The sequence below is a fragment of the Nicotiana attenuata genome, unplaced genomic scaffold (assembly GCF_001879085.1).
Source record: "Nicotiana attenuata strain UT unplaced genomic scaffold, NIATTr2, whole genome shotgun sequence".
Lineage (NCBI taxonomy): Eukaryota > Viridiplantae > Streptophyta > Magnoliopsida > Solanales > Solanaceae > Nicotiana > Nicotiana attenuata.
In genome coordinates, this window is record NW_017672178.1 from 69037 (window position 1) to 82513 (window position 13477).

The 13477-nt window shown below is 36.5% G+C and overlaps 1 protein-coding gene across 2 annotated transcripts; it reads right to left on the minus strand.

Annotated features, from left to right (window-relative positions):
• Positions 1 to 2081: 2081 nt before the first annotated feature.
• LOC109212179 (alpha-1,4 glucan phosphorylase L-2 isozyme, chloroplastic/amyloplastic) lies at positions 2082 to 13477 on the minus strand. 2 transcript variants are annotated; one of them, XM_019375803.1, is made up of 15 exons: positions 13075 to 13477; positions 8419 to 8651; positions 8228 to 8329; positions 7710 to 7886; positions 7300 to 7575; positions 6898 to 7169; positions 6610 to 6727; positions 5891 to 6334; positions 5642 to 5794; positions 5207 to 5335; positions 4822 to 5058; positions 4443 to 4519; positions 3489 to 3675; positions 3118 to 3318; positions 2082 to 2553 (listed from the first exon to the last, which is right to left on the minus strand). In XM_019375803.1, the coding sequence occupies exons 1-15, from the start codon at positions 13283 to 13285 to the stop codon at positions 2437 to 2439; spliced, it is 2934 nt and encodes a 977-aa protein (XP_019231348.1). In that variant the 5' UTR covers positions 13286 to 13477; the 3' UTR covers positions 2082 to 2436. The 2 variants fall into 2 exon arrangements, with proteins under 2 accessions (XP_019231348.1, XP_019231347.1); XM_019375802.1 differs by lacking the exon at positions 13075 to 13477 and adding an exon at positions 10151 to 10963.

A 13477-nucleotide genomic window follows, 5' to 3' on the forward strand; every position in this document is an offset into this window, starting at 1 on the left:
TCCTTTTAATAAAATATATGAAGTTATATTATGTGTTGGCAACTTCCTAATTTAAAATAGGATAAGTTTCATAATAAATAATTTTCAATATATAAAAATTATTGTTTCCATAAAAAAAAATAGTTAAGTATGTTTAAACTCATGTTCAAAAAGAGTAATGAATTATTGATAACACATAATGCATAATTTATTTATTTTTTAAATTTAAATTTAAAAAGAAACTAGTTATTACCTTACCTAACTAACTTTGTCTTAAATTGCCAAGTGGTCTATTGTGAGGCTGCCACTTGGCTTAATGTGGAGGCTTTTTTCTCTTCATTTTAATATATAGATAAGAATATTAAAAATTATGTATTTTAGCTTATTTCAAATACACTCTTAGCATTTCAAATTGTCTACACAAATCTATAATATAGATTTATATTAGATTTTCTCATAAAATCTAGTTAAATTTTTGTTTTAAAGTGCGACGTAACATTTCTCAATATGATACTTGGCTTGATATCATGCTTCACTATCATTATTTTAAGATAATATATGAACTTATATTACGTGTTGGTAACTTCCTAATTTAAAATAGGATAAGTTTCATAATAAATAATTTTCAATAATAAAAATCATTGTTTCCGTAAAAAAATAGTTAAGTAAGTTTAAATTCAAATTCAAAAAGAGTAACTAACTATGAACAACACATAATGCATAATTTTTTTTTTTAAGATTCTAATTCAAAAAGAAACTAATTATTATCTAACATAACTAACTTTATCCTAAATTGTCAAGTAGCATGTTATGAGGCTGCCACTTGGCTTAATGTGAAGGCTTTTTCTTCTCCTTTTAATAATATATAGATAGATATAGATAGATTTACAGTGCAGTTATGTTACTTAAAAATAACTAGTCAGTGTATATTTAACAAAAAAGAAATAAATAAATGTTACAACTAGCATTCAATTTAACAATTGGTATCAGAGCAAGTTCTCAAATTAGGTTAACACCTTGAGAGATCTTTAAAAAATGAGTACCTTTCTTCCATGTCACACCATAAGAGCCATTTATTATCTTTCTTTGATTCTGGAATAAAGATTAATTTCATATAATTATATATTATTTCTATTTTGATTATATATCTATATTATATTAACTAGATTGTAGATTTTGATGTATATCTATCAAATCATGGCTCCAATTCGATGGTTAATTTATGTAACCAGCGAGGTATTTTTTTAATGATTTCTTTTATTTCGGTCAATTTTTTGCCAGATATTGTCCCATTAGGATCAATTGCATTAGATACAAATTTTACATAACACTTGAAATTAGTGAAGGACAGTCGACCTAACTCTCGGATAAAGTATTAGAACAGAAAAAATAAAATAATTTACTATGCAGCAAAAATAGAGTCTCAAACTATTTTGATAATAGGAAGAAAATATAACGTATCTTTGTCGGGTAACAGTCAAAAGAGAAACTTTGCATTTGAAATGAAATTTGGGGATAATACGTGGTTGTCCTGCTGATGAATGGAAATCAAATGAAGATGGTGACTTATGAAACTATGGTTATTTTTCAATCACAGGCTCTAAATATGGTTATTCATGATTTTTTTTCAAATATTGGTGTCAATGTGTTAACAATTACTTGTCTTGGTATGCAAAAGATGATTAAAAAAAAAGATAAGATAGGCTTAAGAGATGACGTTTTAATTATATTTAATAAAAAATTAAATTATATGTAGTATATATAAGAGACAAATCTTCTATTCATTAGTTTGGTGTAAACACTATGTGCGGATAAATTCTTCTTTGGTTTAACTATTTGTAAACACATGTCCTGTTTATTCTTACCAATATTAATTTTTGTTTAGGTAGTGAATGAAACAGTTAAAATATCTTCTCACAACTTTTCTTATATATAAAATTAAAATGTTGAGAATTTCCTTTTATTTATATCTTTTTATAGATATTTTGGCTTCTATGTCCATTAGACACTTGTATTTACTTTAACTAATTATGATTTATTTTATTTACAAGGAAATGCAATGTTAAACTGCTCAAACTGGAACTATTCAAAGCAAAATGCACTAATTTAAAATGGAATCAGCTCTTATTGCCAATAAAATTCAAGTGTTCTCTTAACACATGATTAAATTTCAGTAGCTTAGGGGCTTCTGTTATGGCAACAAGAGTTGGCAAGATTTTACCATCTTTATGGATAGGGAGAAGAAGAAGAAGAACAAACCCAATATAAGTGGGGTCTGGAGAGGGTAGTGTGTACGCAGACCTTACCCCTACCTAAAAAGTAGAGAGGTTGTTTTCGATAGACCCCCGGCTCAAGAAAAGATAAAAAGAAAGCAGTAGTAACAAGAAATAATAGAAAGGAACAAATAGGGAGAAGAACCTCCGGAAAAAATTGGCTTCATCCTTTAACTGGCTAACTTTAAGGTAATTCAACAGGTTCAATCTGCCATATATCTCTTGCGTATTGATGAATTGTTCGATCACTGCTAAACTTGGACGATCCAGCTGTGTTCAAGATCGACATTTTGGTCCATTTCTGCATTCATTTGAACGATACATGTTTTAGAAACAATACCATTCGCTACCCAAGCTTCTCTTCACGTTTCTATAAAGGGTAGCCCGGTGCATTAAGCTCCCGCTGTGCGCGGGGTCAAGGCCGTACCACAAGGGTCTATTGTACGCAACCTTACCCTGTATTTCTTCACGATTGTATGAATGACATAAAGGAACTGTTTCCTAATCATAGGCATGATGATCTTCTGAAAAGATAAGCTTGATAGTATCCAAATGCAATGCTAATCATATGCTGAAGGTGTTTCCATTTGACATCTAATTGTCAACTGATAGCAGTAGCTATAATAGTGACAACCAGTTTTATCATAGAAAAAGAAAAACGAAGATCATTGAATTCAATCGTTTACAGCAGCCACAGACACAATTGTGCATGGCCAACTGTTTCGCACGACTAATATGAAACAGAGAAAGACATGGTTAGACAGCATTGACTTTTAGACCTCTTATGCTTTATGGGAAGGAATGTATTCAAGAGAAGACACAGATCATGCAACATGAATGTGAGTTACTATGAGAAAAAGTATACCTTCTGGTCTCGATATGCTTCATCAACCTTATCTTGGCACTCTACATAGTCAGGGAAATCCTTTCCTACAAGAAAATAGTCAGCACGGCCGTAGCCTTCATTTCCTTCCAAGGATCCAATGAGTTCTTCATAGTTGTAGGGGCCAAAGATGCCTGTCCTAACAAATGCCTTTACTTCTTCAAATCTAGGGTCCGGTACAAACTACATGAAGAAAAGATAAGGTAAGACACACTTCATCAATAAGGATACTGCAGCTTCTGTTTTGGTCCAAAAATTCACTTGAATATATATAACTTTGTTATGAGCTTGTGCTTGTGCAATATAATTTGTTGATAACGAATGAAAAATTATTCATTTACGGTTAACCTCACCTTTCCCTCGGCTCTTTCCTTACGTAGGCCAGCAATTTCATGAGCCTGAGCTCCAAAGAGAAAGAAATTGTCCTCTCCAACTTCCTCCCTTATTTCAACATTGGCACCGTCTAACGTCCCAATGAGGAGGCAGCCATTCATTGCAAATTTCATGTTGCTGGTTCCGCTAGCCTCCATACCAGCAGTGCTATTTTAAATAATATCGAGATATCAAAGAGATATATGACATGTTAGCTCAAGACAAAATAGTGACTTCATACAAAAAGCTGTATTATAAGTAAATAGGTATATAGTGGTCAGTTTGTTATGCAACATTAGTCCTAGAGTACACTCTCCTTGCCTATTATACATAACCGATTTGGATGTGCAATTGCATGTTTTCTCTCTAAGTTCTAAGTATTTAAACCATACTATTCTGGAATTAGATTAATTGCAACAACAACAACCCACTAAAATCGTACAAGTGAGGTCTGGGGAGGGTAGTGTTACGCAGACCTTACCCCTACTCCGGAGGAGTAGAGAGGCTGTTTCTGATAGACCCTCGGCTCAAGAAGACGAAAAGAGACAGTAAATCCGTAACAACAACAAAAGCTAGAAAGACAATACCAGCAACGTAAGAACCAAAAAATAGAAGGAAAAGCAACGTAAGAATTAGATTAATTAGTATTCAAATTTTGAAGTTTAAAGTATGTATGCAAATTGATGTATATACCATACTAAAGAAGTGTAGGCCAGTAATAACTGCAGACAAAACTGCAATATGCTCTTGGTGCAATGCTCCCATATTTTAATAACAAATCAAATGAAAGAAAAATGCATCAAAATGCACAAAGTCGAATCTCTTCAAGGTATGGTAATGCTCATTATGAAGTGTAGAGAGATGTGACAAATTTTCAACCATTAAACGTGAGATGCGACTGCAAAATATATATATGAACTAGTGAAATTAAGCACCTAATATGCTGGGACAGCTCACTGCCAGGAATTAGCACTTCTGCCACACTGACATTGTAATCAGGGACAAAGACAACCTGAAATAAGAGAAGATAAATTCTCAAATCTAATGCATGCACCATATGGGACTTATAAAAGGTATAACCACAGGATCTATTACTAGTTAATACATGAGATATTTACTGGTAGGGGTAAGGTCTGCGTATACATTACCCTCCCCAGACCCCACCTGGTAGAACCATGCTATATTTTGCTAAAAGATTATCATACTTAAATTATTTGAAAGGTTGCAAACTTTTAATGTTAACTAATGGTAAAATGGTTAGTAAGATCTTTGAAATCTTTAAGCAAACATCGGTTTGACTCGTCCAAATCATACCTTCAAAAGATCACCAATCTCAGGATCATGATTCACTGTTGCCCCGACATCGGTGATAAATTTTACAATCCTCTTGGCCTGAACATATGTAGCAAATGCTTTTCCTCCAAATATACAAACTCGAGGGACAAACTTTTCTTTTCTCTCTTCAGGGCTCATTTCTTTCATCTTCTTATAGCGATAAACAATTCCGAATATATTTAATAGCTGCCGCTTATACTCATGAATGCGCTTGATCTGGAAATAGAGAAGCATGGCTATATTTGAAATCCAGAAAGAATCAAATAAAGAGGAAGAAAGGGCCACAGAGACTCAATATTTAGTTATCGAAGTGTCAAAACATTGAAAATTAAAATTGGTGAGCGAGAAAACCGATATTATTCACCTGAACATCAAACATTGCATCAGGACTGACAACGTATCCAGTTTTTTCTTTAATGAGAGAGACAATCTTCATTTTGTTGCTTCTTTTTGCCTTCCTCCACTCTGACTGGAGTTCTTCTTCATCAGCAAACTGTTGACAGTTAAATGCCTGAAGTTAGTAACCATTCTTTCAAAAATAATAGCTGACAATATGTATATTTTTTGTATATAATATGTATTATATACGTATTATATTTATACACTTTTTGGCTAGCAATGCAATCAGTTTCAGCCGACCGGCAAATTTTGTATTTTGCCCAACATTTTATATGTTCTTATCATGTTTATACAGATCTCGCTCCATATAGAAGGACCGATGGAAAGAACAAAAAGGAAAAGCCCTGCTGAACAATTGTTTAGGAATCAATAAGATCACAAATCAGATACAATTCGATACCTTTCTAAGCTCTGCCAAGTTTTCAGTGTTTACTAACCAATCATCAGATCCTGTCCACTTAGTTATAATGTCACTCAACTCTGGGTTACAGAAACTTAACCATCTTCTTGGTGTTACGCCATTTGTCTTGTTTTGGAATTTCTCTGGCCATAACTGTTAAGAAACAAAGTGTTTGGATCAGTCAAAACAGCATTGTGGAGAACTGAAAATGATATCCGCCAGTTCTAGGCGTGTGATATAATCTTGTACCTCGTAAAATTCATTGAAAACTTCCTTTTTAACTATTTCACTATGAATCTCAGCAACACCATTAACTGCATGCCCACCAACTACACATAGATTTGCCATGCGAACCACTTGTTGTCCATTTGGATCCGACCCAAATATCCGTGCTATTTTTGCTTGAGGCTCCTCCGCATCTACTTTCTTAACCTCAGTTTCTTCCTCTTCGGCCGTAGTTTCTGCTTTTACAGCCTCAGTTTCCTCATCCTTAGTGTCATCTTTACCTCCTTCTTCTTGTGTTTCTTCTACCTTTGGTTCTTCTGCTTGTTCTTTGCCTTCCTCGAATTTTATAAGCAACTCCAAAACAGAACTCGGTATTTCAACATTTTCCAGAATCCTCATTTGGTTTAGCTTTTCTTGCAACAAGTCAAGATCTTCAGTACCATATTCAGCAACTATAGTATGCAAGAGCTGCAAAACCATCCCCTCCAATTCAGTTTTAGAGATCAAGAAGTCAAGGAAAAATCTCTAGAAGCATACTATACATACGAGCACTCAGCACACATCACGAAGTCCGGGAAAGTATCCACAGGAAACAGTTTGCAGAAAGAAAGAAGTAAACATAACACGCAGAGCAGCACCAAATTCGCCCTTAGGAGGTGGGGTGGCGTTGAATATATAATGGCTATGGTTCAAAATGTATAATCAACTTAATCGTAGAACTGAAATAAAGTTTCAACTTTTACCTCCTCATCTATCATTGCTATGATCTCCACGTGCCGAGGAAGCAGTTCCCGAAGAAGTGTCAAACTCCATTTCTCCAGTGCCTCAGGTAGAACAGTGTGGTTAGTGTACGCCACAGTTCTGTCAAAGATAAAACAGTGTCACAGGAATAGAGCTACTGAACTTACATGACTACTTACAAGCGAAGAATCATCTATGCTCAAAAGGCAAATCCAAAGGCAATCTAACTATAATATTAAACTGATTATTCAGCTAAAAAGCATTTGTCTGATGCAATAAGGTAAGAGAACCTTTGAGTAATTTCCCATGCCTGCTTCCAGCTCAAACCTTTAACATCCATCAACACCCTTAATATTTCTGGTATGCAAAGTGTTGGATGTGTGTCATTCATCTGTACTGCAACTTTTTCAGGGAACTGATCCCAGTTAACCGTATTCCCTGATCTCCTCTCGAACCGTGCAATAATGTCCTGAAGAGAAGCAGAACAAAGTGTGTATTGTTGCTTCAACCTAAGCGTCTTTCCCTCAAGTGAATCGTCACCTGGATACAAGATATAGCAAATCTGATCCAAAATACAACAAGACACAGAACTTTAGTGGATCCTCTTCATTTGGTGAATAAACTGAATTTGCAGTAAATGCACATTCATACTTTGGAATAGCACAGTATTAATAAGACAAACAGAAGCACACCTTTTCAGCCTTTTTCTGGGCCTCATATGCTTTGGCATGGTCTCCATCGTTAAAAGCACGTAAATCAAAAGCTTCGGCAGCTAGCTTTGTTGACCACAGTCGAAGGTTAATCGTTGTTTTCGTATTATATCCTGGTATTGGGACATCATAGGCAACAGCAGTTATATCTTCTCCTCCAACCCATTCCTTCCTCCCATCAGCTCCTTCAATGACCTTCCCATAGAATTTTACAGGATATGAAATATCATTCCTCACAATTTCCCATGGATTTCCCATCTGAGATAATAATAGTCAGTCCTATTACTTTGGAGAATAGCCAAAAAAACATATAAAAGCTATTGAAATATGAAAAGTCGACATATCATTCAGTGTTTGAATTGCGACAAGTATAAAAAGTCGACATATTGTACCTCAAGCCAATTTTCAGCAACTTCCTCCTGGCCATCTTTTGTAATAAGCTGTTTGAAAAGGCCATATCGGTATCTAAGTCCATAACCCCATGCAGGGTAGTTTAGCGTCGCCATTGAATCCAGAAAGCAAGAAGCAAGTCTTCCTAAGCCTCCATTCCCTAAAGCTGCATCTGGTTCCTGTCAGTCATTACACTAAACAGCTTAAGCTAATTTCAGTAGACTACTATCCGGAGTATGTCACACATCAGATTATGCTTCAATTCCTAAGTGGAAGGTACACATCCTCAACTATGTTAATGCGTCAGTTAGATCTTTCCGGAGAGCATATCAATCAAGAACTTGTGCTATTCAGAAACGGAAGCTAGTAGCTCTTCAACGTTTCTCATTGTAAAGCAAAGTTTAAGTGTCAGTAATAGCCAAATCGGGCTGTACAAAAACAAGACACAAATTCAATTGAACAGAAACTACTGCCTAGTGGCTAACCATCTACAAAAATAAGTTTTCTAAAGACAACCGACCTGCCTGGCCACGTCTTCTAAACTGTATCCAAGCTTAGTTAAAGCCTCTGCATAAGGTCCGGTTAGCCCCAAGTTTCCAACTGCATTAAGTAAAGCTCTTCCCTGTAAGCACCAAAAGCGTATTAGAGCAACTCACTCCAATGAACAATCTCTGAAGTTATACTCCGAATAAAAGGGAAGCCTAATCTAACCTGAAGGAACTCCATAGACAAATAATATGCCTGTTTCGCATTCATCTTTTCATAGAGATCGTATGTTGCATTCCAATTTATAATGAGCATATCGCGAACGCTCTCTGCAGTCGCATAGTATGCCTTGGGAAGTTCAAACTTCTCAGGAGAGAATGATGGCGTGAACTCTGCGTGATACTTTATACTTGATAAAACAGATGTGGAGTCTGGCTGGAAAACATCCAATGTGAATCCTGAAATTACCAAAAAAGAAATCACTGGAAGGTGTCCAATTGGTCCAATTAACAAAGGGTCCAAATAATGTCTGTTGCTTCTCTACTTCCTCTATGTTAATAGCCACTAAGGAGTGAAAACAATACTAGATGCACTGACAAACTATTTTTAGTCTACTTTTTACTCAATCTTGATTTCTCAGTTAATACAAGGGCTCCAGTTGATTGATTCTCATAGTCCTCTCCCCAATTCTGAATTTTGACTCACCTAAGGAAGATGAATACATTAATGTACCTGGATTCTGATGAGAATTATTCAAAGGCCTTATTTAGTTCCAAAAGATAACAGTGATACAAGCTGTGACTATCCCAGGAAGACGAACAGATAACTATTAAAGATGAGATTGGGGGAGTCTGCATTCATTAGTATGAGTTACAAGGCTATAGAAGTGAAAGTTGAATCAATAGTATTTCTAACAGTCAAGGCCTCAAGGGGATAACAAAAGTTAGCTCGTGAGATGAGGATTGTCCAATATTATAAGAGGAGACAAACCCCAAAAGCTAGCTCATGAATGAGAATTTTTCACGACCATATAATGAGATAACAACTTATTCCGTCCACCAATGCAGGACTCTAACATCCCAACAATGCAAGACGAACACCTCGCACGTCCAGGCTGGACATCTAGAGCGTGGATAAAATAAGATGAACATGAGTGAATGTAGCATATTAGCTATGGGTTCGGCTTTGGCTTAGACACTGTATATGTGTTAGGAAATCAGCTAAATACATACGTATATTAAATTTCAAATATAATAACTTAAATGGTCGATGAGTTTAGTGGCATCTCGAACCCATAATGTTCAAATCCTAGATTAGGGACTCTCAAGATGGGGGCCCAACGTTGGATAAATAAAAAATTAGGATGAGTCTGACTCTAATATCATATTAAATAAACGAACCTTGGGCATAAATCAACATTAAAAACTAGCTAATGACGTGGATTGTCCGAAAAATCATACTAAGAATACAACAAGTCATTCATTTAACTATTGTTAAGACTCTAAACATTCCAGCCGAGGGTCTATCGGAAATAGCCTCTCTGCCCTTCCAGGGTAGGGGTAAGGCTGCGTACATCTCACCCTCCCCAGAACCCACTAGTGGGAAATTACTGGTGTAACAAATCTGATATTACACCCAACCAACTGATTATATTAACTCAACAGTAATTGTAATTACAATGTAGATGCTAACGATAGTAAGGATAAAGCAACAGAAATCTAAGAAGAAAGGGGATGAGAATTAGACTGATACAGAATTGGAGATGAGAAATATAGAAGAACGGAGATGAGAACAAAGAGCTAAGACTTGACAACTTCCGCATAAAGAATACTCTACCCCCTCTGCTATACTTATAACTAATTTTCCCCTGCCTACATTCAACCTGGGTCCCACAAATAATTATTTAAATTTCCATATATGCCCTCCACTGAGTTACTCACTAAGTTCACAACAATACCTCCCGCCTCAAAAAGAACCTTGTCCTCAAGGTTCGGGTAGAGTAATGTTATTTGTTGCAAGAACCTTGCTCTGTAGAAGTCGAACCCATCAGCCAAAGTCATACGAATCCATAAAATAATATCAACTTCCTTTGCATATGCACTGTTCTTCTCACTCTCTTTGGTGACACATTTATCTTTCAGAAGGTTAATGAAGTCATGATGCCAAACCAACACTTTCTTTAGGGCCTGCTTAGCCCAATAATCTCCGATGACCCTCTTTTTATTTGCTAGAACTATTAGCCAAGCTTGATATGGTGGACCATGAATTAGTGTACTATACTCCTCTTCTAGTGTTTGGTAAATCAATGCAGTCCTCCACCAGAATAGAACTTTGAATGGGTTTATGCATGTGTAGACATTATCCATAGCAGACAAAATTTCATATCTATGAATGTTGAAACAAATTTCAACCATCTGATAATCACCCCCAGCATATAATCCATCCTGGTAAGCGTCAAAACGAGGATGCCTGAGATTTTGCCTAGTCACTGCCTCATATAAATGAAGTGCCAAATGAAGAAACACCATAGCGCACTCCGACCCAACATGTGGACAGCTATATGATTTAAAATTGTGCATAGTTTCATGCTTGCAAGGAACACCAAGTTGATCATTGTTGACATAGACAACTAAACCAAGTTGTGGTTGCTCCCGGGTCTTTGGCGAGAATTTCCAAAAGCTCATGTCTCTGAAGAATATTATCTCGAGGAGTGGCTGTAAATGGCTCCAGTTGATGATACTCAATAATCAACAACATCTATCTAATGCGGTTCCTTCTCCAGTGATGCTCGCAAGAACGTGTCCAAGGCATTCCTCCCTTTACAATAGGACAACTTCAGATTGAAGAACCAGAATAATGACAGTGGGATTAACCAGTCCACTTGCAAGTTGTAAAACTTCATACATGACACCCAAAGAAGCATTCACCCTGATGTTTATAATAGCACAACCCACCTCTTTCCTTGTGTCAATAAGAAAATGGATAGTAGAAGGAGAAGTACCATCCAACATAAAATCAAAGTTGATAATTGTCAAGAAGGTGATGTTGCATACATGTATCTGTCCAAGTTTTCTCAGAAATCCATCAGTAATGGCAGCATTAGCATATGTACCAGCAACAACAACTTGTATTAGAATATTTTTGCCCACACATTCTATTGGCACCCAAGCACATACATCAACAATATGTCTCAACTGAAGTTTCAAAGGTGTAATACAAGAATTCCACAAGGTTAACGTTATGAACTTATCAGGCTTTAAGTTGCCCGAAGCATCACAATCTCTTGCTACTCCAATGGATGTGGTAAGCAAAGTAGATCCAGGATCAAATGGAAACTCTAATCCGAATTGAACAGGGAAAAATTGATGCAAAGTTGTTATAAGTACATCATGACAAAGTGCATTGCAGTGATAACATATACCTCTGCTTATAAGCTGGGCATAACTGCAAGCGCAAAGAATACAAGGCATCTCCTCCAAGCATTGAGCAAGCCCTAGTCGACGTTGAAGGCATACTTTGCTGGAATTTCCAACAAGTAAATTATTCCAACAACCTTCTAAAACTTTGTGATTACCAAACACGACTAGGTCATAGGGAATACAGAATGTAGAATTAATCCGCGATGAAGGCTTCTCTGCAATTGCAGCAACAAAGTCTAGAGGTTCGTTTTTAATGGGAACAATTTTTGCCTCATCATTCTTCGCTTCAGTGTTAGAGTCGTTATTGCAAGCAGTTGCCTTAGTGGTATGTATTGTCAGCTTACTCACCTTGTGCGGATCCTGAATCATAAGCTGACCAAGCTTGGCAGATGTACTAAGAGAAGTCGCATCTTTGGACCTATCAAACAATTCATCGAAGATCTTGCACGCATTGATACTGCTTTCGCAATCAGACTGCTCACCACAGTATTGCGGCAATTGTGAGGTGGTTATACTGCTCCATTGTGGAGGAACATATGCAAGGCCTGGAGAAAGTACATCTAACCCACCCAACTCCGACGAAATAGCTTCAAAATGACTTTCGTACTCAGCCATAGAGGTTACTTGCCGGAGTTTCGCTAATCTCCCTTCCGCTGACACGGGCCCTTTCTGTTTAAATCGAATTCTCACCTTATCAGCAAAATGTGGCCAATCAATTAATTGATTGTTTCTAACTAACCACCCGTACCATTCCAATGCTTCACCTTCGAGGTAGAACGACGCCTAAAAATCGAAATAACGTTCTGCTTGGAATATCCAAGCCTCCGGATTCTCGCCTCGAAACCCCAATAATTTGGCGTCCATAGCTGTATCTCGGGGTTGAAAAGAGGTCATAGACTTTTTCCCCATAACCTCCAACAATACAGAACGAAGTTCAGCTAGATCCTTAGAAATTGAATCCTTCATTTGTTGAACTGAATCACGAATTGAATTATCAATGAAAGCCTTGAGTACTTTTTCGTCCTCCATTGGAGACCTCTGGATGAAAGCACCAATGTAACAAATCCGATATTACACCCAACCAACTGATTATATTAACTCAACAGTAATTGTAATTACAATGTAGATGCTAACGATAGTAAGGATAAAGCAACAGAAATCTAAGAAGAAGGGGATGAGAATTAGACTGATACAGAATTGGAGATGAGAAATATAGAAGAAGGGAGATGAGAACAAAGAGCTAAGACTTGACAACTTCCGCATAAAGAATACTCTACCCCCTCTGCTATACTTGTAACTAATTTTCCCCTGCCTACATTCAACCTGGGTCCCACAAATAATTATTTAAATTTCCATATATGCCCTCCACTGAGTTACGTTGTTGTTGTTGTTGTAGACTCTAACACACGAGCCCAAAAGTTCAAAAAATTTAGTAAATTACCAATGAAAATTATGTCAGTACCTTCATCAGAGGAAGAATCCTTCATCTTCTGTTTTTGATCACTAGCCACGTTGCAGACATAGAAGCTTCTTCTTCTCCAATTATACAATAAAAAACTCCTTCTACCCAACAAAAGATTTGGGTTTCTGTTTCTGAAATTGTTGAAGCTAGAAATGCTTGAAATGGAAGTTGTGCATGAAATTGAGTTTCCAGAGACTGCTGAAGTAGCCATGTCTCTGAAAAGTTCTCTTTTTTACACTCCAATGCTTTCCAAATACTAAAATGCAAGAAATTCTCAATATTTCAGATATAATCTAACTAAAAAGAATAATTTTAAGAGCAGAGATACTGGAGTTGGTGGAGGAGGAACAATGGGGCAAGGCACAAGTGGATGTTAACACTCTTTTGAGTGTTGCATGTTGAA